Consider the following 25,999-nt stretch of genomic DNA (forward strand, 5'->3'; position numbering starts at 1 on the left):
TTACAAAGAAAACAAAGCCTTGGCGAAGTTATAAGAGCTGACAGAAACTTTTGGGACACCTAGCGTATCATGAATAAAGCAGGAAGAATAATCTGGACCCAACCTTGTCTCCTACCTTCCTCGGATCTCTCCCGTATAGTTTGCTAATTGCCACAACTTTCTGCACACAATAGGTACTAAAAGGCCAAAACCAATATCCTAATACCTTTACTTGGTCTTTTTTTTTTCTCTCTATGCAGGATACAGATGGAGATGGGGAGGAGGAGGAAGTGACGCTTTACGGCGATTTTACGGCAGTTTCACGATAGGATTTCGTTGCTTGTCGGCTACAAGCGGAAGTCGACCAATCTCCGCCAGGAGTTTCTTCTGCGTGGGGCGGCGTTGACAATATGAAGCAAAAACGTAAAGGTGCGAAAGGGGAAACGCTGTGATGTGGAGGCTCTGCTTTTCTGTCTCTGGGGACCCCCTCTCAGCAGCCCTGATGGACTGTTTGTGTCGCTGTTTCTATGACTTTGTATATATGTCTGAGTCTTGTCAGTGAGTGCGTGTGAGCCCGTCACCTTGTGTGTGTATGCACGTGCCCAGCGGGCCTGTGCGTGTGTCTGTGTGTCCGTGTGTCCGCCAGTCCTCCCTCGGCGGGGACGTTTCTTCGATCCACGTCCGTCAGTCACAGGGGGCTTACGCGCCCCGGACTGGTGGGCTTCCCATTGGCCTTGAGAGACTGCGGCAAATCCCCAGGGTCAAGTTTGTTTCCTAGCTTCGAGTGATCTGAAAACACTTTTGGTAAAGATGTCAAGTCTGCGCTTTTGTGATTTAAAGTCACTTGGGTTAGACCTTAATTTGCATCTGAGTATGGTGTCGTCCCACCGTTTACAGTATTTTATTTCGATGAAATGATACCTGTAGAGGGTCATCTTGTAAAGCTATGGGTCAGTTAAATTCTCTCTGATGAGAACACTCCACTCCGGGGCCACCCTCATCCCCTTTCTCTTGAGAGGAGAGCGACCCTGATTGTGTGTTAGGCAAAAGGAGTCCCCATGCCAAAGTGTTGGAAAGAAACTAAGTATTTGGACAGCAGGTAAAGTATCCATATCAGGCGTCTGCTCTGCCAATTTACTATCAGGAAGTAAATACAGGTTGTCCCAAAAAATCTAACGGCGGTTTAAAGCTATTAAACCTTTTAAATTGTGATAGCTTAAAACCAAACCTTTTGGGACATCTTGTATTTCATTGAACTCTTCGTTTCCTTTCCACAAGGAAAACCCGGAAGGAAAAAAAAAAAATCTCTATTGGTTTAGCTCTTTTTTTCAAGAGAAAGTGTGTTGAACTAAGAAGAGTTAGGAGATTGGATTCTATTTGGTTCATTTACAAGTTTGCTGTATGACTTGGACAACTCCTAACCTTGCAGTGTCAGTTTCCTGATTTGTAAAATGAGAATAATGCCATTGTGTTTCCTAGGGTTATTTTAAGGATCAAAATGTGAATGTATTTTGAAAGGCATAAAATAATCATTATTTTAAATGTTTTGTAATGGTGGTTTTGTGGTTGTTATTCAGTCGTTTCAATTGTATCTTGAGTCTTTGTGACCCCATTTGGGCTTTTCTTGGCAAAGATGGTGGAGTCGTTTGCCATTTCCTTCTCCAGTTCATTTTACAAATGAGGAAACTGAGGCAAACAGGATTAAGGGACACGGCTAATAAGTAAGGCTGGATTTGAACTCAGGTCTTCCTAACTCCAGGCCCAGTGCTCTATCCACTGCATCACCCAGCTGCCCTGGTGGTATTTATATCTGCCTTGATTATTATGTTAAAGGGCTTATCTTTTCCTACTAAGAATTCCACCCATGAAATTTTCCCAGTTGGTTCTATTAACTACCTATAGATATCACAAGGCACTTCCCCAGAAACAATCTTTCCCTCTCCCAACCACCCCAACCTACCCTAGCTTCCCTCAAAACTCAGTTCAGGTACTGCTTCCTATGGACTCCAAGTCTTTCTTGATTACCTTAGTCATTAGTATTTTTTCCTTAAGTTTCTTTGTATTTACTTATGTTTGTGGATATAAACTTTACAGAAACAAATATTGGTGGGGGGGGGGTTTTCTTCTTATCCCACACTAAGCACAGCACCTTGCAAGTAGGGGCAGTCTGTCAAATTGTATTTGTGAGCACTTGAAAAACAAAACAATAGATCACTATTATATTGTTAAAAGCTTTGCAAAGTGGTTTTTTTTCATGTCAATTCGGTGCTCATGATAACCCTAAGAAGTAGATACTTTTGTCCCCCTTTTTTGATGAGAAAACTGAGACTGCTGGAGGTTAAGTGACTTGCCCAGGGTTATACAGCTAGTGAATGCCTAAGACAAGATTTGAACTCAAGCATTCTTGACACCAAGCACCATTGATCACCGACCTACATTATATAGAGTAGTACAAGAAGGGGATGGTGGGGATCTTCTACTTATTTGGGGGAAGGGGAGGAGAGCTTTAATTAAATCCATTTCTTTTCTGCTCTTAAAAACTTTTTTGAGAGCCCCCTTCACAGATTCATGCCCTGTTCTATTATGTTTTGTTCCTTTTCCTCTCTAGTTGAGGAAGAAGAGAATATCCTGTTATTATTATCATAGAATTTCAGAGTAGGAAGTAATATCAGCAGCTATTTAGTCCAACCCTGCCTAGAAATAAATTCCAACTACTACCCTACTGACAAGTGATTTTGCTCAGAAAACATGTAGTCACAGGGAACTCAATACCTTTATAGGTAGCCTATTCTATTTCTAAATACTCTTGTTAGAAAATTTTTCTTCCTTCACCCCTAAATTTGCCCTTAAAATTTCTACCCCTCGCTTTTAGTTTTGTTCTCTGGGACCAGACAAAACAAAGTTGATCTCTCTTCCACATGACAGCTTTTCAGACATTTAAAAACAGCTATGTTGGTTGTGTCGTCAGTCTTCTGTTCTCCAGACTACACATCCATAGTTCCTTCCACCAAACCTCATACAACATTAACTTCATAATCTTGATAATATTTTGGGCTCAATCCATCTTATACTAACTATCTGCACACAACTCGTGTGTGTGTGTGTGTGTGTTAATATATTAACCCCATAGCTCTGCCTTTGCTACCATAAGGTGGATTTTTTTCTCCTCTCTGCTCTTCATGGTCACTTCCATCCTGTGAATGAATACCTTGCTTAAAATATAGTTGCCGAAATAGTGTATAGCCATTCCTCACTTAAACTATAGATAAAAACTGCTTCGTTTTTATTGAAATGTAAAAAACATAATCAGAATAATAGGATGGCTAAGGTTAAAAGTCTTGCTTGAGTTTTTAATTTTTCAGGGTTAGATCAATAATCATAGTGTGCATAAACTTTTAAAAGTTTGTGCAATATAATATTCCGTTTTTGAATATTGATTTTTTTTCCCCAGGAGATCTCAGTCCTGCTGAGTTGATGATACTGACCATAGGTGATGTTATTAAACAACTGATTGAAGCCCATGAACAGGGGAAAGATATCGATCTAAATAAGTAAGTGGTATTTACTTTTTTTAGTGTCCTAAAAAAATCTCATTTATTGATATTGCAGAACTGTTCATGTAATTTTCTAAAATTTCTGACTTTGTCATATGTCATACTTCAGTCTTGAGAAATTTAGGTTTTCTTCCTGCCATAATCTCAACCTCAAAAAATATCTGTACTCTATTTTTCCTTCCCTTCTGTCCTAGGAGAAAAAGTGATCTTCCTTTCTAAGATTAACCTTTCCATTCATGCTTAAAATCCTATCCCTTTCCTCCTCTGAGACCTGGAAGTAGCTGTTATTCCCACTCTGACATTTTCAACCTTTTCAGTGTTTTTTCCCTCTATTAATCCCACACTGTCCTACTTGCATAATAAACATTTCTTGACTAACATGACAGTATATATTTTTTTTGGTTCTCCTGCTATATCTTCAACAGCTGCTCTCTAAATATAAACATACCTATATGTTTTTTCTCTTTGTATTCTTTCCTTTAGACATGTTGTCTGTAGCTGTTAGCCCATCATGTAAGGTTGAAATTTGATATCTCTCCTGAATTTTTGTATTGCATCTCCAGCTATCTTTTGGGTATTACTGTTTGTATATATCATCATTCCTTGAAATTCTAAAATCATACTTTTTATTTCTCCCCCTAGTGCCAGTTTCACTTCTTTCTCTTTCTACTAGACTTTACTCTTTCTTTCAGTATTCACCTATTCATAAACTTAGTGTTCATTTTGATTCTTGCCTTATGAATATCAGTCCACATATCCAATTAGTTATTACATCCTGTAGTTTCTTCCTTTATTGACTAAAATCAGCAGTATTACAATAATCTACATTTTTTTTTAAGTCCCAACCTACCCCTACATACTTCATAAATTTTTCAACAACTGAACCTAAATTAATTCTTTCATTCCAACCTAAAATAATCTCCTTCCTTCAAATTCTAATATAGCAATGCTATTGGGACCACTTTAGGTGCTTGCTTTATGTTTTGTTATTTTATCTCCTTATTTATCTTTGAATAAATGAATGACTGTGTCTTATACCTCTTTGTGTCCCCAGGAGCTAACATGATATTTTGCATGATAAATGCTCTATTTGTTTGTTGATTTTGATAACCCCCCAAATATCCCTAGTTAATTAAAATATAATGACTGTCTTGTAATTTGTACAGTATTTTGAATTTATGGCCTCATTTAAGTTGATACTACATCCAAAGTTTCAAATGCAACTAATTCATTTTCATTCTCTGCTACTCTTACCCCTATTTTCCTATAAACCTTCAATAAAAGGTCTACTGAACATGCTAAGGTCCTTTATCTAGGTCTCTTGAAATTGAGCAGATGCTAGTGGAATTATATCGATTGGTTGGTTATCTCTTCCTCTTATTATGTGAATAATTTTTTTAAAAATAAATTTCTCTAATGACATTCACACTACCTCTCCCAGGAAACTCTTCATTGGTAAATGTATACCTACTTACCCCTACTATGTTCATATCTTTTGCTCTCTGGATTCTCTGGAACTTAATACTTCAGAGACTACCATATTTCATTACTCTTACTTATATGGTGTCACTGGAACAGTCTTGATGTTAAAGAGAGGCCTTTATTTCAAGAAGTTTGAAGTCATTAAAAGTAGTTTGCAGTTTCATAGTGGTTACCTAATTCATTTTTTTGCCTGTTCAAACCCCTCTACATGAACCCTTGATTCCATTCTATTCCTTCTTATTCATCAGATTACTCACTCTCTGAACCCTCTCTCTAACTAACATTCAGTGTATCCTTATCTATTGGCCGTTTCCCAACTGTCTAAAAATATGCCCCTACCTCTCCCATTCTTAAATCCTTATTTGATTTGGCCATCCCCATTAGCTGTTGTCCTATATCTCTGCTCCCTTCTATGACTACATTCCTTGAGGAAGCCATACACTTGGTACCTCCACTTCCTTTCCGTTCACTCTCTTCTAAACTCTTCAAAGTCTGATTTCTGACTTCATCATTCAACTGAAACTGCTATCTCCAAAGTTGCCAGTAATCTCTTAATTGCCAGATCTAATGGCCATTTCTCAGGCCTCATCCTTATTGATCTTTCTGCAGCCTTTGATACTGTCAACTCTTAAGTAAACTCTCCTCTCTAAGTTTTCATGGCACTGCTTTCTCCTGGTTGTCCTACTATCTAATAGCTCCTCAGTGTCCTTTATTGGATCTTCTTTTACCTCATACCTAGCAACTGGGCCCTCTTTTCTTTTCTCCCTATACTACTAGCTCATTTGTTGATCTCATCAGCTCCACTAGGTTCAATATTCTTATCTATGTAAATTATTTGTAGATGTATTTATCCAGCCTTAACTGCTCTCCTGACTTCCAGTTTTATATTACTAACTGCCAAGCTGGAGGTCCCAAGGACATCTTAAATTTAGCATGCCCTGAATAGAACTTAGTGTCCTTTCTCTCTAAACTTTCCTTTTCCCAATTTTCCTCTTACTGGTCAAGGGTACCACCATCCTTCTGATCACCCAAAGCTCACAGTTTCATCACTGTCATCCTTAGCAACTTATTCACATGTACCCCACTTGTCCAATCAGTTGGCTTGTCTTATTTTTATTTTCTTTTGTGGAGGGTGGAGGGAGGAAATCAGGGGTCACAGAGCTGGTAATTGTCTGAGACTGGATTTGAAATCAGGTCCTCCTGACTCCAGGGCCTTGTTTTTACTTTTACAACCTCTCTCATATAAATCCCTCTCACACAGCTGCCACCCTGGTACTGGTCCTTATCACCATATACCTGGACTGGATTATTGGAGTAGCCTGCTGGTTGCTCTTCTTCTCTCCCCACTCTATTCAGCTGCCAAAGTGATCTTTCTAAAGTACAGTTCTGACAATATCCCACTTCATACTCAGTAAACTCCAGTGGCTCTCTATTTCTTCCAGAATCAAGTATAGAATCCTCTGTTTAGCTTTTTAAACCCAGGCTTCTTCCTGCCTTTCCATTCTTCTTATACTTTACTCCCATCCATATACTCCATGACCCAGGGACACCAGGCTTGCTTATACATGACACTCTATCTTCTATCTCCCTGCCTTTGCACAGGCTGTCCAGTTGTCTCTCTTCCCCTCTGCCTTTTGGCTTCCCTGGCTTCAAATCCCACTTAGAATTCTACCCTTCTCCCTCCCCCTCCTCACATTAGTGCCTTCCCTTCAAGATTTCCTCCCACTTAACACTATTTGTCTCTTTTACATACACATTTGTTCATGGGTTATCTCCCCTGTTAGAATGTGAAGTCCTTGAGGGCATGCATCATGTTTTTGCTTTCCTTTGAGTCCCCAGGGCTTAGCATAATACCTGGCATATACAGTTATCCCTTCCACACTGCCACTTTCTCCATAGTGGTTTCAATATATCAAGGCTCGGCATAAAAAAATTAAATGCGAATTTTTGAAGAGGTTTGCAGGAGCTTACTAGCTTTGTGACTCTAGGCAAGTCACTTCATAACATGTAAATGCCAGTAGATGACACAGAAAAAGTTTAGAAATGCAGAAATGCTTAAAATATATGTGTAGTATTATATAATTTCAACATATTTTATCTTTTAAGACCATAATAATTTAAACTTCTTCCTTGGTATGAAGGAAGGGCCAAAAAATTTTATACAGACTTTCCAGATCATGGAGGTGCCATATCCCTAATCCCTGTGGTGTGGAAGGGGTAGCTGCAGTGAGTTCTTAATAAATACTTATTGATTGACAGTTTTGGTCACAGAATTGAATTTGGATTGGAGACATTAAAAATACCTGTTATTATTAGTTCTCATTCCAGGAAAAAATCCTTCCTTTATTCTCACTCTCCAGAAACAATATTTTATCTATAGTTCCTGTGGTGCTAGAGCGAAAGTTGTAAACATCTGGAATTAGAGTTTCAGAAATTGTTGGTGCCTTTTACAGTAATAAGACCTACTGGTATCCCAAGGCCTAAACACAGCAACATTCAGAACTTCAGGTCTCTAAACATTGAACAATTGAAGCCATTGCCTTGTGCTAGAGGGAAAGGGATGCATGTAGCTAATAAGCATACTCTTGCCTACAGTCACCTTAATTGTTTTGGTAGTCTGTCTGAGAATGAGAATAATCCTTTTAATGTCAAATGATTCTTTTTTAGAGTGAAAACCAGAACAGCTGCCAAGTATGGCCTTTCAGCCCAGCCTCGACTGGTGGATATCATTGCTGCAGTCCCTCCTCAGTATCGTAAAATCTTGGTGCCTAAGTTAAAAGCAAAGCCAATCAGAACTGCCAGTGGAGTAAGTGATAGCTTTTGAAGCTAGTAGCTAGAGATCTGAGCTTGATTGTCTTTAAAATTTGGTACACATACTGCTCCCCTTGTAAATTGCTGTTTGGGAAGACAAGGCATATACACAATAAAAGACAACTATGCATACAGAGAACATAATGTCAAACGAGTGGTTTTGAAAGTGAGTACTATAGATGTTCAGAAGAGGGAGAGACAGTTTAAGGTAGATGAGAAAGATGTGATATGAGCTGTGAAGGAGTAATAAACTTTCAATGGGCAAAGAAGAGAGGATTAGAGAATTATTGTAAGTAAAGGTGGGACATGTACAAAGTACGGCAATCTAACCTCTGTATCATAAAGTCTTGATGCTCAAACATTAAGTTCCTACTATGTGCCAGGCACTGGGGATACAATGAAAGGCAAAAGAAAGTTCCTGCTCCCAAGGAGCTCAAAATGATACAGAAAATCGGGGTGGGGAGGGTACCTAGGAGGAGGGGCATGATAAGAACCTACGACTGCGTGGGTAATGATGAGCCAGCTGTACTGGGCCCTCTCCTTCAGTGGAGGATCTGGGAGGAGCTTTCCAGTCGAGAGAGGGAGGGATCCTAGGGCAAAGGGGTATGAACTTCAGAGCTGATTCAGTCCTACAGGAAGATGAGTTACTGTACACAAGGATGAAGTCTAGAATATTAGCCCAGTGGGAGAGGATGACAGTAAAGGGAAAGTTGAGAAGAAGGGTGGGTTGAGGAAGAGAGGTAATGTGTTCTGTTTTTTAAATGTTGAATTCCCAAAGCCTGGAATGTATTCTTTTCTAATCTCTGCCTTTTAGAATCCTTGTGGAGATAAGACTTAGCTCAGTGTGACTACTTTTATAGACTTCCCATTTCATCATTTTAACATTTTGTGGTAGCTCTTTGATTTCTCATTTGCCTCCTTTGCTGTCTCTCTTGTTTTACACTCATCTGAGTTAGGGTCATATATGCATACAATGCAGATTGGTAGTTTTGGGTTTGTAGACTATAATTTTCTATAATTCTACTGCTTAATTCTTTGAAAGTCTTTGAGAACATGTGACTTGCTTAGGGAATTGAGGTCAAAAAAGAAAACATTAGCTGATGCTTTTGTAAAGTTGTTTTGCATCTGTACTTGCTATACCCTGGAGCCATTGTACTTCAGAGATATAAATAGAACTAGAGAAGAGCCACTACCCTAAAAAAGTTTTGGGAAAGGGAAAAGGGAGTGCCAGATGAGGGAAGTCTGAGAAAATTAAGGCAATATATAGACCTTGCTGTTGTGGGAATGGGGTAGAAAAGTAATTTTGGTTTATTTATTTTTACAAATCCTCCCATTACAGATTGCTGTTGTGGCTGTGATGTGCAAACCCCACAGATGTCCACATATTAATTTTACAGGAAATATATGTGTGTAAGTATGATGGTTATATTTAGTATGTGTATTTTCTTTTATCAATGACAGTAGATGTTCATTAATCTCCAGATTGGTTTTAATTCTGGTAACTTAAGCTTAGGTTTCATTAGAAGTGAAAATTATAATTCAGTTCTTTAAAACAGCCTGTAAATGACTTATAAAATGCTCCCATTTAAAAAAAAAAGAATTTTCAGTATGCTTCTGGCTATTTTGCATATAGTGACTATTGTCATAATATTCACTAACGAACTTATAATGAAATCAGAAGACAAAAGAATAGGGGCAACTAGGTGGCACAGTGAATAGAGCGCTGGCCCTGGAGTCAGGAGGACCTGAGTTTAAATTTTATCTCAGACTAACACTTACTAGCTGTGTGACTTTGGGCAAGTCACTTAACCCCAACATTCCTGCCTTTCCCACTCCAAAAAAGAAAAAAAAAAAGAACATGACAAAAGAATACATATTTGTCCTATTAACTGGATAAATTAAACCTGAAAATATGTGTAGACTCTGCTATGAGTGTTGGAGAATTAAGGTAGAGTTGGGTCAGAAAAAGGAATTTTATAAGGAAAGACTTCTACAGAAAGATTTCACATTTGTCTGCTTGGATTTTAATTAAAAATAGTTATCAGGAGCATATAACCGATCTCAGTTGGTAAGAAGGGGAAGAGGTAGTCCTTTTTATTTATAGTCACAATTTATTGCCATTAAAAATGCCTAAAAATGTAATCCGTTAGTGATTCTGTCCTTTAAAAGTGCAAATAATATTATTCTTTTATGCATTTCCATATCTTTGTTGGTAGCAAAATATTCACTTAAGTTGGTACTGAGTTAGACATTTCTGTTCATACTTCTGTGATGGAACTTGATTTCAGCAGTGTGGAGAACATAGAATCTTGATTATTATTTGAGCTCTTGAATGAAATAAGATTTGTAAATAGCATTTTAATCTGTTTTTTGTTTTGACAGTTACTGTCCTGGTGGACCTGACTCAGATTTTGAATATTCAACGCAGTCTTATACCGGATATGAGGTAAAATATCTTTGAGTTACTTTATTTATTATAATAAAATGCTTTTGTCAGACTATATTTAGTGTAGTGTTCCACAAGAATTCTTTTTAAAGTTAGATGAAGGGAACTCCATCCCCAAAGGGAAAAAGCCTACCTTCCCTAGTAAATGATATGTGGGACCATTTAATGCTCCTTTGATTGGGTAGAATATTATTGTTCTTTGTTTGAAAGGGAAATAATTACATTAGAAGCTTAATTATATAAAATGCTAATCTAAAATTATGAGTATTTAGAAATTCTCTAGTAAGCAAAGATGAACGTGAATTTGCTGTTTGCTTTCTATGGCCAGTGGGAACAGAGTGGAAATAACTTCTTTAACAGAAGTAATAGTGTCTGTACTTTGAGGTACTCTCAGTTGTATATAGTTCTACCTCCTCTTCTTCCCCTTCATGCTGTTCCTTCTATGAGGTGTAGAGTTGTTAGGTAAACTGATTCTGTTTCTAGCTGGGTAGAATATTTAAAGGAGAGGGAAGATGTGGATTGGGTTGACTGTGAGGATCTTTCTGCATGTGTTTATAGTATAGATATTCTTTAAGAGTATTGGGATAAAATAAAACATTCAGGGAGTATCTTTTAAAAATGGAGCTAGTGAATTTTTTTTTGCAAAGTGATGAACTCTAAAAAGCCATATTGAAATCTTCTGTTTTATCTCATTTCATTATTACTTAGATCTAGTGTGTAATGTCAGGTGCTTTGTAAAGCAAGTTAGATACTTGTTAGAAACAAGTTAGATCTTGTGGTCATTTCATTGGCCAACTTTGCTACTTATCTTATTTTCTTCCAGTCATCTTCTCCCTCTTTCACCTGTATACTACTTATCTTTAGCTTTCAAAACATTTGTACATTCTGTTCAACTCTTCACATACCCTTTTGGACTTTTAAATGTGTGTGGTGTAAGAATTGGGTGACAGTAGGGAGTATGAAGAGGCAATATTGTGTAGTAGAAAGAATGCTGGACTGTATCCAGAGATGCCGGTTCTTGTCCCAGTCAGTATGACCAAAGAGTTTCATTCTTTGGGGCTTGACTTGCTTTCAGTCATTCAAATGAGAGGATCAGCAAAGGATATAAACAGTTTTCATATGAGATAATCAAAGCTCTCTATGGCCATATGAAAAAATGAATGCTCTGACTCACTATTGATTGGAGAAATGCAAATTGAAGCAATTCTGAGGTACTACCAAATGCCTATTGGATTGTCTAATAGGACAGAGGAGGAAAGTGAGAAATGTTGGAGGGAATATGGGAAAAGTGAGACATTAGTGCACTGTTGGTGGAGTTGTAAACTGATTCAGCCCTTTTTTTAGAGGAATTTAGAACAGTGCCCAAGGGGCTATCGAGACCTAGCAGTGCCACTACTAGGTCTGGATCCCAAAAGAGATAAAAAAATGAAAAAGAAAGAGACCTGTATGTAGAAAAATAGTTATAGCAGCTCTTTTCTGGTGGCAGAGAATTGGAGGTTGGGGGATGCTCATTGATTGGAGAATGACTGAACAGGTTATGCTATGTGATTGTGATGAAATACTGTTGTGCTATGAGAAATGATGAGCAGGATGCCCTCAGAAAAAGCTGGAAAGACTTGCATGAGCTGATGGCGAAGTGAACTGTGCTGTGTACAAAGTTAACAGTAGTGTTGTAAGATGATCAGCTGTGAATGACTTAACTAGTTTCAGTAATACAGTGATCCAAGACAACTCTGAAGAACTTATGGTGAATCAGGGTGCTAGCCATCCCCAGAGAAAGAACTGTTGGTGTGGAAATACAGACTGAAGCATGCTTATTTTTGCTTTCTTTATTTCTCTTGAGGGTTTTTTTTTTTTGGCCTATGTTTTCTTTCATAATATGACTGTTATGGAAACGTTTTGCATGAGTACACATGTATGGCCTGTATCGAATTCTTTGCCTTCTCAAGGAGGGTGGTTGGGAGGGGGAGGGAGAGAATTTGGAACTCAAGATTTTAAAAACAAATGTTAAAAATTGTTTTTACATGTAACCAGGGAAAAATAAAATACTAAACAAAAACAAAACAAATGAGGGGATCAGATTAGGTGATCTTTAAGTTTTAATATATTCTTTCTCTAACATGTTAATGGTATAATCCTGCTATGCAAATCAGTGATTGTTCAACAGATAGGTGATCCAGAGTAACATCCTATATCTAAAATGCTTGCAGCATTGGGTAATGGTTAAGGTAAATGTTAATCCCAGCCCACACTGCTGAACCTTGGCGTGTAGGGAGAGAAGGGGGGTGGTGGTTAGGGAGAAAAGAAGGGGGAGGAAGGGAAGGAGAGAGAGATAACAATTTTTTTTTTTACTTTTAATGTACATTTATTTCACAATTGATGGTAAATTAGATGACCAAGAAAAAGAAACTTTAGATACTTTTACTTTTTTTATTTAGCCTACTTCCATGCGAGCTATCCGCGCCAGATATGACCCTTTTCTTCAAACAAGGCACCGAATAGACCAGGTAAATATGTTAAAACATTTTAAAAACTATTTTCTGTCAGTAATAAAAGAATTAAGAGCTTAATAATAAGAGATGGTGGTTTAGCATAGTGCCTGGTGTCTGGTAGCAACTTAATAAATGCTTGATGGATTGAGTCAGAAGAAATAACTGTAGTTTTCCTCTTTGTATCGTTGATTTGAGGTGGAAGTGGAAGACCTTGTAATACCTACTGACACTTTAGATAAGTCAAAAACACCTTCAAGGGAAGTTGAATTTTTTTCATTTCTAAAGGCTCCTATTGTATTTAACTGCATTTTGTTCCATTTCTCCATGTTACCACCTCTCTACTTTGACTCCCATGAGCCTGATAAAAAATGTTGTATATTGTAGGTAGGCTGACCTTTGTCCAAACTATGCACTTTTTTTTGCCCTGGAATTTTTTGTCCTGATATTACGAGGACAAACAATGTGCAGAGATGCAGTATGACATAGCAGGTAGGGAGCAAGCCCTGGACCTAGGAAGACCTCTTATATACATATTTTGTGAACCTAGGCATATCACTTCTTAGTGCCTACAGGCAACTATTAATGAATGAATGAGCATTTAGTAAGCATTTACTGCATGCCAATCTCTTTGTTATGCTAGGGACACGACTACAAAAACCAAACAGTCCTTGCCCTCACATTCTAACATACATAGGGGAACTAGAGTTTGAAGAAAGGGAGGAACTAGAGAGTTTATATGCAGTGACTTGATTTGGAGGTGGCTGGGAAGTGTCTTAGTGACCTGGTTTTGGGCAAGAATAGGTGAAAATTCACCTCTTAGTGCCCAGGATCCTAGAAGCAGGATTCTTAGTTCTGGTAGGAGGTAAAGGAAGGCTGGAATGCAATGAATTGCGTTGACAGAGGGAGTTTCCTCTGGTAGTTCTCTATACTAGAAAATCATAAGTCCATTTCCCTAACAACAGCAACATTAAACAACCCAAAACTGCCTTTACTTGCCTTTACAGGAAGACAAATTTAACACTTGATGTAGAACAAAATATATGTATATGTAAAACATTTGTACTTCACATGTAATCTCAAAACCACACTCAGTAATTAAAACCTGACACTATCCCATATGTACAGCTTTGATGATAGAAAGGACATTTTTTATGAGTAAGGATAGAGGCTCTGAACATTGTAACTTGAGAAGTCTAAAGAAAAAATATCCTGAAAGCCATCACTTCTCATGAATTGCATACCTACTATTAGTTTTACTAGCTCAGATCCAGAAGTTAGTTGTCTCCAGGCCTTTATTCTAGCCTCTTAGCAGTGCACATAGACCATTGGTGCTTTGCAAGGTACTCCCATTCTCCCTTCATGCAGAGGACAGGACATGCTTATCCTAGACCAGTAACAGCAGCCAAGAGAACAGGTTATATAGGCCTACTATCTATGTATTCTAGGAGCAAGGTTTCTTTGATAGGCCCGACCTTATCTACAAGTATACCTTTGAAATCATACTTTGTAGAGCACCTACTCTGTAGAAACCATGAAGTAGATTGGGAATAGAGGAGAGAAGAAAGTAGAATAATAATAACAAGCAAGAGGCACTGTTACTAGTCTGTCTCCCACTATCAAATAGAAGGCAGTCATTTTTTATGTTTTGTGTTATTTGTTTTAACCTGAGATACTACTATTTAAGCCAGTAGTTCTAAAAGTATGGTCCAGAGATCTTGAGTCTTTAAGGCCCTTGGGATGCTTTCAAGGAGTCCATAAGGTCAAAACTATTTTCATAACAAATATCAATAGATATACATAATTTTTAAGAGTATAAAGGCATGGGGCGGCCAGGTAGCACAGCGAGTAAGAGCACCGGTTCAAGTGTTGAGAAGACCTGGAGATCGAATCCCGGGCTCAGACACTTAGCCGTGTAACCTTGAGCAAGTTACTTAACCCCAATTGCTTAGGGGCGGCCAGGTGGCTCAGCGAGTAAGAGCACCGGCTCCAGTGTCGGGATGACCTGGATCAAATCCGGGCTCAGATACTCAGCACCACACCCAGAAATAATAACTGGCCGTGTAACCTTGAGCAAGTTACTTAACCCCGATTGCTTTAAAAAAAAAAAAAGAGTATAAAGGCATCTTGGGACTAAAAAAAAATTTAGAACCACTGGTCTAAAACCCTGCCCTTAATTATCTCTGACTTTAAAGGTAAAGGAGAGAAATTTTGTCCTTTCTCAGAGTCTCAGGTGGAGCTGCTTATCATGTGGGCTGTAAAGGGTTCCTTTTCTAAAATTGTCATAACTACTTACAAGGACCAAAATGGGAACAAAACAGGCCTTTGAGTCATGTGTATGTGGCAAATGAAATTTGCCAGTTCCTTGTGCACTTTAGGAAACTCTTCTCTCTGCTTCTATCAAGATTGAAAATTTTGCAAAAAGCTTGTGCAAAGATGAACTTAATGATATCTGCTCATGAATGGAATCTTTGCTCACTTACTGATAGTTGAATTGTAGTCGATGAAACAAGAAATTGTTCACAGAATTTTCATAATTTCTAGTTTCTAATTTTTAGCAGGAGAAATAATGCTTCATAGCTTATCTAGTGATTAAAATAATTTTGCTTTTCATACTTCACTTTCTGAAAGTTGAAAACAAAAACTTCTATGAGTATCATTGTAATTTCCTTTTTTGGGGGGGGAAGGGAGAAGGTAGGGCAATTTGGGTTAAATGATTTGCCCAAGGTCACATGGCTAGTTTTTGTGTTAAGTGTCTGAGGCCAGACTTGAACTCACGTCCTCCTGACTCCAGGGCTGGTGCTCTATTCACTGCGCCACCTCGCCACCCCTGTAGTTTACTTTTTAACTTAGCAATTCTTTATTTTTCCTATCTCTTCAGTTTTCCATTCCTAATTCATGGCATACATGCCTATATATACTTCTTTTTGTTTTCTACCCTCTTTTTTGACATTCCCTTAGTTTTGTCTTAATTATTTACATAAAGTTGTTCATTATTTACTTAATTATTCCTTTTACTTCATTCTAGCTTTTCAGTTGTTTTTTTTTTTTAATATATTTGGAGTCCTTAATTGAGCCAACTCTTTCACAGAATTAAGTAAAATGTATATAGTTGGTTTCCAATTTTTCAATTTTAATATTGATGAAACATTTCACAATACAAAACCTAAAAGTTGAAGACATAGTTATCAATGTCTTTTATCATACTAGTGAATTTTATTTCTTTCAGTTGAAACAACTGGGTCACAGTGTGGATAAGGTAGAGTTCATTGTGATGGGTGGAACATTTATGGCCCTCTCAGAAGAGTACAGAGATTATTTTATCCGAAATTTGCACGATGCCTTATCCGGACATACTTCCAACAATGTATCTGAAGCAGTCAGGTGAGAGTTCTTCATTTCACAATAGAAACTATTTTTTTCTAAGTGGAGACAATCATTTTAAATATTATATTATTATTTTTTTAAAGCAATTGGGGTTAAGTAACTTGCTCAAGGTTACACGGCCAATTATTTCTGAGTGTGGTGCTAAGTATCTGAGCCTGGATTTGATCCCCAGGTCATTCCGACACTGGGGCCGGTGCTCTTACTCGCTGAGCCACCTGGCTGCCCCTAAATATTTTCAACATCTGGGGCTTAAAACTCTATATAAGGAAACATTCTTATTTCTTAAAATCTTTTTTCCGTGGATTTTGTGCAAGTGAAAGTTTTATTGACATAAAAAAAGAGCTCATATTGCTCTTTAAAAAAAGTAATACTGTCCATTGGTAAAAGAATGTACTTCTTCATCTAACGATATAAAACTATTTGTATGAGCGTATTCCACGTGTTCCTCATATTGGTCTAAACTGCCAAGAGAAGGTTGCTCTGTAGTTGGAGTTCCAAATCACACATGGTAAAAAGAGTATGGTATATACTTAGAAGGGAATGGAATAGAATGTCAGAACTGGAAGTGACAGCCTTAAGAGATTTTTTTGGTTAGAAATATTTGGCTACTTCAAATTCAGTGAAAATCAGGTTGTTCTTATTTATTTTCAACTCATTTATCATTTATGGATAATAAAGCATAAAAGAAGTACATGATTCTCTTAAATGGAGAGATAAGCTCATCTTATGTTGCATAATCACTGAAACCATTGATTTGCTTTTTCTTGATTGTCTTTTTAAAAAATTGATGACTTTTTGGTTTTTGCTCACAGTCATTTCTTAATATACATTTTTTTCCCTCTGTCCCTGCCCAATGAGTTATTCTTGTTAGAAAGACTGCAAAAGAAAGGAAGAAGAAGCAGTTGAGTGTAACTGAATGCATCAACTAGGTCTGACAGTATATGTAATATTCCATACCCATGGTATTCCTCCTCTGCAGTAAAGGGAAGGAGGTGCATTTTCTTAGTTCTTTACCAGAGCCAAGCTTTATTTATTCAGTTTTGTTTTAGTATTCTTTCTATTTATGTTTTTGTCATTGTGTATATTGTTTTCCTCATAGTCTTCACCTTATCATTTCATATACTTTCAGTTCTTTGGTACCACAAAAAATGCTGCTATGAAAATTTTGGCATATATGAAGCCTTTCTTTTTGGATGTTTTCTGTTTTTTCATATTGCTCTATCCTGGTTCTTCTACCTGAGAACCACTGCTTCTTAGTCTTCTTTGCTGAGGTTGATGCACATATTGCCAGAGCTAGCTCAGTGTTTGGGAGGCTCTGAAGGAAAGTATGGGAGAGAAGAGGTATTAGACTGACTACTAAATTGAAGGTCTACAGAACCATTGTACTGACCTCATTGTTGTATGCCTGTGAAACCTGGACAGTCTACCAACACCATGCCAGGAAACTGAATCGCTTCCATTTGAATTATCTTAGGAAGACTGAAGATCACCTGGTAGGATAAGGTACCAGACACTGAGGTCCTTACTTAGTTAAACTACCAAGCATTCAAACTCTGCTGCAGAGAGTGTAACTCCAGTGGTCTGGTTATATTGTTCTAATGCAAAACATACACTTGCCAAAAAAACTATTTTATGAAGAATTCACACAAGGCAAGTGTTCACATGGTGGTCAGAAGAAATGATACAAGGACACTCTCAAGGTCTCTCTCAAGAACTTTGGAATTGATTGTGTGACATGGGAGACACTGGCACAGGACTGCTCAGCATGGCATGCCCACATCAAAGAAGGTGCTGGGCTCTGTGAGCAAAGCAGACTTGAAACAGTTCAAAGGAAACATAGGATGCACAGATTTAGATAATCCACTCCAGATGTTCACACAAACTATTTGTGTGTTCACACAAACTACCCCTGTGGTAGAGCATTCTGAGCTCATATTGCTCTGATCAGCCACAGTCAGATGCATTGAAACTTGATACTTTAGCATAGTAATGGCATTTTGGTCCTCTTTGAGAATGAAAGACAACAATCAACCATTACATGTAATTTTTATTGCATCATGACCTGAAAAGGATGCATTTAATATTTCTGCCTTGGATCATGAAATTTTTATGCCATACTACACATGGTCAGTTTTTGTCTAGGTGCCTTACACCGATGAGAAAAACATATATTCTTTTCTATCCCCATTCAGTTTTCTCCAGAGGTCTGCCATATCTAACTTTTCTGAAATTCTATTAACCTTCTTAACTTCATTCTTGTTTATTTTGTGTTTAGATTTATCTGATTTTGAGAGGGGGAAGTTGAGGTCCCCCACTAGTTTAGTTTTATTTTTTATTTTTGCTTTTTTGGGGGGGTAGGGCATTTGGGGTTAAGTGACTTGTCCAAGGTCACATGGCTAGTAAGTGTTAAGTGTCTGAGACAGGATTTGAACTCAGGTCCTCCCGACTCCAGGGCCGGTGCTCTATTTGTTGCATCACCTAGCCACCCCACTAATTTAGTTTTACTGTCTTTTTCTTCCTGTAACTCACTTAACTTCTCCAAGAATCTGGATGCTATACAACTTGGTGCATAGATGTTTAATATTGACATGACTTCATGGTACCTTTTAGCAGGATGTAGTTTTCTTTCTTATCTCTTCTAATTAGATCTGTTTTTGCTTTTGCTTTGTCTGAGATCCAATTTGCTACCTCTGCTTTTTAAAATTTCAACTGAAGCATATGTTCTGCTCCAGCCTTTTACCTTTACTCTATATGTATTTCTTTGCTTCAGATGTGTTTCTTGTATTTTCTTTTTGCTTTTTTTTTTTTTGGAGGGGGAAGGCAGGGCAATTGGGGTTAAGTGACTTGCCCAAGGTCACAGGACTAGTAAGTGTTAAGTGTCTGAGTCTGGATTTGAAGTCAGGTCCTCCTGATTCCAGGGCTGGTGCTCTATTCACTGCGCCACCTAGCTGCGCCCATATGTGTTTCTTGTAAACAGCATATTGTAGGATTTATGGTTTTTAATCAATTCTGCTATCCACTTCTGTTTTGGGGAGAGGGGAGAGTTCATCCCATCTACATTCACAATTATGATTACTTACTGTGTCATTCTCTCCATTCTAATCTTCCCCCAACCCCCCTCTTTATACTTTTCTCTCTTCTTTCACCCTTTCCTTCCTCATCAGTGTTTTGCCTCTGACCACTGCTTCCCTCAGTCTGCTCTCCCTTATATCAGCCCCCCTTCCTTTTTTTTCCCCTTTCCCCCTCCTACTTCTTAGAAGATAAGAAAGATTTCTGTACTCAATTGAGTATGTATGTTATTCCTTCTTTGACCCAAATCCGATGAGAGTAAGGTTCAAAGGACTCATCTCCCTTCTTTCTCTCTATTGTGATAGGTCTTTGTGCTTCTAATTTACCCCTTTCTGCCCCCTCCTTTCCACTTCTCCCAGTACAATCCTTTTTTTATTCACCCTTTAATTAATTTTCTTATCACATCAAAATCAACTTATACCTATACCCTCTTGTCTATGTACCCCTTCTAAATGCTGTAATAAAGATACATTTCTCAGGAGTTAGAAGTATCATCTTTCTGTGTAGGGATGTAAACAGTTTAACCTTATTGACTAATATCTTTTTCTGTCTTTTCCTGTTTACCTTTTTATGCTTCTCTTGTGTCTTGTATTTGGAGATCAGATTTTCTATTCAGTTCTGCTTTTTTTATAATCAGAAATGATTGAAAGTCCCCTATTTCATTGAATGTCCATCTTTTCTCCTGAAAGATTATACTCAATTTTGCTAGATAGTTGATTCTTTGTTGTAATCCAAACTCTTTCACCTTCTGGAATATCATACTCCAGGGCCTCCAATCCTTTAATATAGAAGCTGCTAAGTTCTGAGTAATCTTTCCCATGGTTCCATGATTTTAAATTGTTTCTTTCTGGTTGCTTGCAGTATTTTCTCCTGATAATTCTAGAATTTGGCTACAATATTCCTGGGAGTTTTTGTTTTGGTATCTCTTTCAGGAGGTGATTGATGGATTCTTTTAATGACTATTTTGCCCTCTGGTTCTAGGATCTCTGGGCAGTTTTCCTTGATAATTCCTTGAAAGATGCTGTCCAGGCCCTTATTTTGAGTTTTTAGACAGTTCAATAATTCCTAAATTATCTCTCCTGAATCTTTTTTCCAGGTCATTGTTTTTCCATTGAGGTATTTTACATTTTCTTTTATTTTTTCATGCTTTTGATTTTGTTTGACTGATTGTTAATTTCTCATAGAGTCATTAATTTCCATTTGCTGAATTCTAATTTTTAAGGAATTATTTTCTTTGTTTAGCTTTTGTGCCTCCTTTTCCATTTGGCCAATTTTAATTTTTAATCAGTTGTTTTCTTCTTTTATCCTTCGTGTTCCAAGCTATTAACTCTGTCTTGCATACCTTTCATTTCTTTTCCCAATTTTTCTTCTGCCTCTCTTATTTGACTTTTAAAATCCTTCTTGAACTCTTCCAAGAAGGCTTTTTGGGCTTGAGACCAATTCATATTCCCCTTTGAGATTTCAGATGTAGGTATATTGACAGTGTTGTTCTCTTCTGAGTTTGTATTTTGTTCTTCCCTGTCCCCATAGAAAGAGTCTATGGTCAAGGTTTTTTTTTTCTTGCTCATGTTTGCCTATTTTCTGACTTTTAAAGTTGAGCTCTCCTGCTGGCACACAGAGGGCACTGTTCCAATCTTCTTGTGCTGGGGCCAGGGGCCTATTTACTAGCATTGTGCCCTGGGACTTCAGGTGCTGGCAGCAGGCAACTGTAGGGATCTGGCAGCTTATCTAATGCTGAGCTGGGGTCCTAGTGGTAGAGTCTGGCATGTGCTGAGACCAGATGGGGTTTTTCTGCGTTTTCCCCAGGCACACTGAAACATGCAGAGGTAAGGATACCTGCCCACCCAGTGGTATTTGGAAGCACTGGACATCTTGCTGCTGGAAGACACCTGCCCACCTAGGGCTGTGCTGAAACATGGGAAGCTCTGCTATTGGAGAATGCCTGCCTGCCTAGGGCTGCCCCTGGCACATGTGGTGGTTCTCTGAATTGGAGTCTGTCTGTTTCTCTGACTCTGCTGAGTCACTTGGGGGCTCCTGGTGTTGACATTTGCCTGCTCTCTGGGGCTCAGGATCTCCCTCTGGTTTGCTGAAGTGGAACCTGCCACTGGCTTTCTGTGACACATCCCGTCCAGTACTGCACTCCCTTTTTATCTGAGTGATATAGACCTTTTTGCTTATCTTCTAAGTCTCCCAGACCAAAAGACTGCTCCATCTTGTCTTTCTGCTATTCCATGATCTGTTCTGGGGTACTATTTTCTGGGTATTCAGGGATGAGAGGGACAGCAGTCTGCTCTTTGCTCTGCCATTTTGGCTCCTGGAAGTCATGATTCTATTTCCTTTCTCTATACTTTTGTGAAGACTGTCCCAGAACCTGGAGTGTACTTTCTCCTCACACTGCCTCTTGGAATCCCTTGTTTCTTTTTTTTTTTTTTTTAAGCAATTGGGGTTAAGTAACTTGCTCAAGGTTACATGGCCAGTTATTTCTGGGTGGGCGCTAGGTATCTAAGCCCAGATTTGATCCCAGGTTATCCTGACTCTGGGGCGGGTGCTCTTACTCACTGAGCCACCTGGCCGCCCCTAAGCAATTGGGGTTAAATAACTTGCTCAGGGTTACACAGCCAGGTGTTTCTGGGTGGGTGCTAAGCATCTGAGCCCAGATTCAATCCCAGGTCATCCCAACTCTGGGGCCGGTGCTCTCACTCACTGAGCCACCTGGCTGCCCCTAAGCAATTGGGGTTAAGTAACTTGCTCAAGGTTACATGGCCAGGTGTTTCTGGTTGGTTGCTAAGTGTCTGAGCCCAGATTCAATCCCAGGTCATCCCGACTCTGGGGCCGGTGGTCTTACTCACTGTGCTACCTGGCCGCCCTGAATCCCTTGTTTCTTTAGAAGCTCAGTTCAGATACTGTCTCTTACATTAGGCTTTTCCTTATCCCCTACCCCCAACAGCTAGTCTCTCTTCTCCACTCATACAAAGTTACCTTATATTTCTTTTAAATGTATACCTATGTGTGTTTATCTGTCTGTATCTTCACATATCTACACACACACACACATATATTCAAAATAAATACAGGGTATTATATATAATCATACATAAACACAAGGTATACGCACACATATACATATATGTATATATGGGTGTGTTGTCTTTCATGATAGAATGTCATTTCCTTGAGGGCAGAGACTTTTAATTTTTTGGGGGGGTGCCTTACTCATAATAAGCAATTAATATGGTTTTTGTTTTGTTTTGTTTCAGAGGGGGGGAAGGCAAGGCAATTGGGGTTAAGTGACTAAGGTCACACAGTTAAGTGTCAAGTGTCTGAGGTCAGATTTGAACTCAGGTCCTTTTGACTCCGGGGCTGGTGCTCTATTCACTGCACCACCTACCTGCCCCAATAGGTACTTAATAAATGATTGTTGATTGACTATCTTTGACCTACTTGGGGAAGGAGGGAAATGCTCATTGGGTCACTTATTTCTTATTTCCTTTTATCTTCTGAAAATATTTGCCATAAAATCTTCCATTTTCATATGAACAGGCAGTTTTCAGATGAATCAAAACCATCTATAACCCTATGAAAAAATTCTTGAAATCACTATTGATTAGAGAAATACAAATTAGAGCAACTGTGAGGTACCGTATGAAACCCATCAGATTGGCTAATATGACAGAAAAGGAAAGTGATAAATGTTGGAAGGGATGTGCAAAAACTGGAACAATAACAGTAGCACTCTTCATGGAGTTGTGAACTAATCCAGCCATTCTGGAGAGCAATTTAGAAGTATGACCAAAGGGCTACGAAGCTGTGTATACCCATTGATCCAGAAATAATACTACTTAATCTGTATGTATCCCAAAGAGACTTTTTTAAAAAGGAAAAGAACATATCTGTACAAAAATATTTATAGCAACTCTTTGTGGTGGCTAAGAATTGGAAATTGAGAGGATGTCCATCATTTGGGGAATGACTAAACAAGTTGTGGTTTATGATTGTGATAGAATATTATTGTACTATAAGAAATGACAGGCAGGATGACTTCAGAAAAATGTATGTGAACTGATGCAGAACCAGGAGAACACTATACACAGTGACAACAATATTGTGCAATGAACAGCTGTGAATGACTTAGCTTCTCAGTTTGGTGTTGTTACTGTATTTCTCCTTTGTTCTTGAAGAGGATGATGACATCAGGGAGATGATGAAATGACTTACAGTTGACTTTGATTTTGAGTAAAGGAGGGCTGTGCAAGGTTACCAGCCTCACTTTCTCCTGCAGAACTGTCTGGGTCCAGTGGCCAGGTATTCATTAAGACAACTAGAGATGACCCAGGATGCAGTGGGAGACCCTGGCCCTTTTAAACTAAGGTCTTTTCAGGTTCTCACTTTGAGTGAAGCAATGTCCATTCAGTGAATAGGCCTCTTAAGAAGTGATCAAGGGATAACTACTTTAATGAAAAAAAATCAAACTGGGAGGGGAAGACCCTTGGGATTGCTGACCAAAAGAGAAACAGTTATTATTTACATTTCCTCTGAACTAGGAGGGCCCAAAAAAATAACCATTACTTGGGCAGGGACCTATTGTTTTCCAATCCATGAGCTCCAGAGTGAATTGGGTTTAAGGCTTGGTCTTTGAGAAAGAAATCTAGCCAGTAAACCTCAAGTTAACTAGGCATCTTTTGACCCATGAAAATTTACCTTCCTTTGGGCAGAACACCCTCAGGTAAGGGGAAAGGAGAGGAGCTGAGTTACCCAGCTGGAACTGACCAACTGGATCCCCATTCATGGACTACATGGACTACATGCATGGACTACTCACAGGTTGTGTTTGTCCTTTGTGGTATTGCTAGGTCAAAGGATATGTGTGGTTTTATAGCCCTATGGGCACAGTTCCAAATTGCTTTACAGAATGGTTGAATCAATTCACAACTCCACCAACAGTGCTCTTGGTCATAACTCATCTCATTCTTCTTGTTAGCCCTTTATAAGTAATATTGACTTTCAACAGCTAAAATTGTGTTATATTGTTTGTTTAAATCAGTGACTTTCCATTTTGAATTGTGTACTCCCTAAAAGCTACCCAAGTCAGTAGTTTTCTGAATAAGTTTTTGTCCAGCCACCTTGGAACTCTTTGTTGACCCTGGCAGCACACAACTCTGCCCAATTTAAAAAGTATTTTGGTAGACATCTTTCCTTTTTCTTTTTTTAAAGTCCTTCCGTCCCTCCTCCTTGTCTTCTTCCCTCCTTTCCTCAACCCCCGCAGAAAAGAAAAAAACAAAATACTTTTAATATGCATAATCAAATTCCCACAGTAGCCATGTCTGAAAACATATACTTTATTCTATACTCTACTACCTCTCTTTTAGGAGATGGGTGGGTAGCATGCTTCACCATTAGTCCTCTGAAATAGTGGTTAGTCATTGCATTGAACATAATTCTTAAATTTTTCAAAGTTGGTTTTCCTTACAATGTTTTCTCTATGTAAATTGTTCTTCAGGTTCTACTGATTTTACTCTGCATCATTTCACATATGACTCTCTAGGTTTCTCTGAAACCATCTCTTTTGGCATTTCTCACACTGCAAATATATCCCATTACATACACATACCACAATTTGTTCCTCAGTTGACGGATGCCCCTATTTTTGAGTTTTTTGCTGTAAAAGAGCATCTATAAATATTCTTATATATGTGTGTCTCTTTATTCTCTGTCATCTCTTTGGGGCTAGTGGCATCCATCAGTAAAGGTTACACTCAGTTTAATGACTTTGGGGACATAATACCATATTCTCTTCCATAATTGTTGTTCACTCTTCCACCAACAGTGCATTAGTATGCCTGTTTTCCTACAACCCTTCCAACAGTTATCATTTTCCATTCCTGCCATCTTTGCCAGTATGATGGGTATGAAATACAACCTCATCATTTTAATTTAAATAACAATTCTAATTTTTAGGAGGTTTTTTATGTGGTTGTTTTGAATGACTTGAATTTTTTTTGGTCTTTTTGGAGGGGGGAAGACAGGGCAATTGGGGTTAAGTGACTTGCCTAAGGTCACACAGCTAGTAAGTGTTAAGTGTCTGAGGCTGGATTTGAACTCAGGTCCTCCTGACTCCAGGGCCAGCGCTATATTCACTGTACCACCTAGTGTCCCCATGACTTGGATTTTTTAACCTTTGACATCTGTTTATATTCTTTGAACATTTGTCTATATGGGAATGGTTCTTAATCTTACATATTTTAATCTGTTCCATATATCTACAAGAATATACATATGTGTGTATGTATACATGGATACCAGACCTTTATCAAAAAAACTTGCTATAAAGATTTTTCTCAGCCATTTCCCTTGTAATTTTTAACTACATTTGATTTGACTTGTGCAAAATCTTTTCAGTTTTATGTAATCAGAACTATCCATTTTTTCTTCTGTGATTTTCTTACTTCCTTGGTAACGAATTCTTCCCTGCTCGTTACTGATAAGAGGAATCTTGATAAAAGCAATGTGGTATAATAAAGACTGGAAACATTAGAAGGAATATGGGAAGTGAGTTCAAGAACAGAACAAGTATAGTTTCCCAGAAGACTTGATTAGTCTAAATGACACTAACATTGTGCATGCAATGTAGTCTACCAGTTTTTAGAAAGTAGCAGCTTTTGGTGATTACCAAAATTAGATATAAAAATCACAGATTGGGAGATAAGAAGGAATTGACATATCTGAGTCATCCAAACACCAAAATGTAAGAGCGTAGAACAACCTGGCATGCTTTTTAGATGATT

The 25,999-nt window shown here is 38.3% G+C and overlaps 1 protein-coding gene across 2 annotated transcripts in view; it reads left to right on the top strand.

The window, feature by feature from the left end:
• Nucleotides 1-260: 260 nt before the first annotated feature.
• The window catches only part of ELP3 (elongator acetyltransferase complex subunit 3), a 107,163-nt gene continuing 81,424 nt past the window's right edge, over nt 261-25,999 (top strand). The window contains exons 1-7 of one of the 2 annotated variants that reach the window (XM_069075627.1): nt 261-408; nt 3,431-3,530; nt 7,683-7,821; nt 9,166-9,236; nt 10,209-10,272; nt 12,711-12,779; nt 15,991-16,145. In XM_069075627.1, coding sequence (XP_068931728.1) covers nt 390-408; nt 3,431-3,530; nt 7,683-7,821; nt 9,166-9,236; nt 10,209-10,272; nt 12,711-12,779; nt 15,991-16,145 — 617 coding nt within the window. In that variant the 5' untranslated portion in view covers nt 261-389. The remainder of the gene's footprint in view (nt 409-3,430; nt 3,531-7,682; nt 7,822-9,165; nt 9,237-10,208; nt 10,273-12,710; nt 12,780-15,990; nt 16,146-25,999) is intronic. The other variant, XM_069075626.1, reaches the window with a different exon arrangement.

The sequence above is a fragment of the Petaurus breviceps genome, unplaced genomic scaffold (genome assembly GCF_028583685.1).
Source record: "Petaurus breviceps papuanus isolate PSGF00001 unplaced genomic scaffold, PetGlider_PUasm1.0 90919, whole genome shotgun sequence".
Lineage (NCBI taxonomy): Eukaryota > Metazoa > Chordata > Mammalia > Diprotodontia > Petauridae > Petaurus > Petaurus breviceps.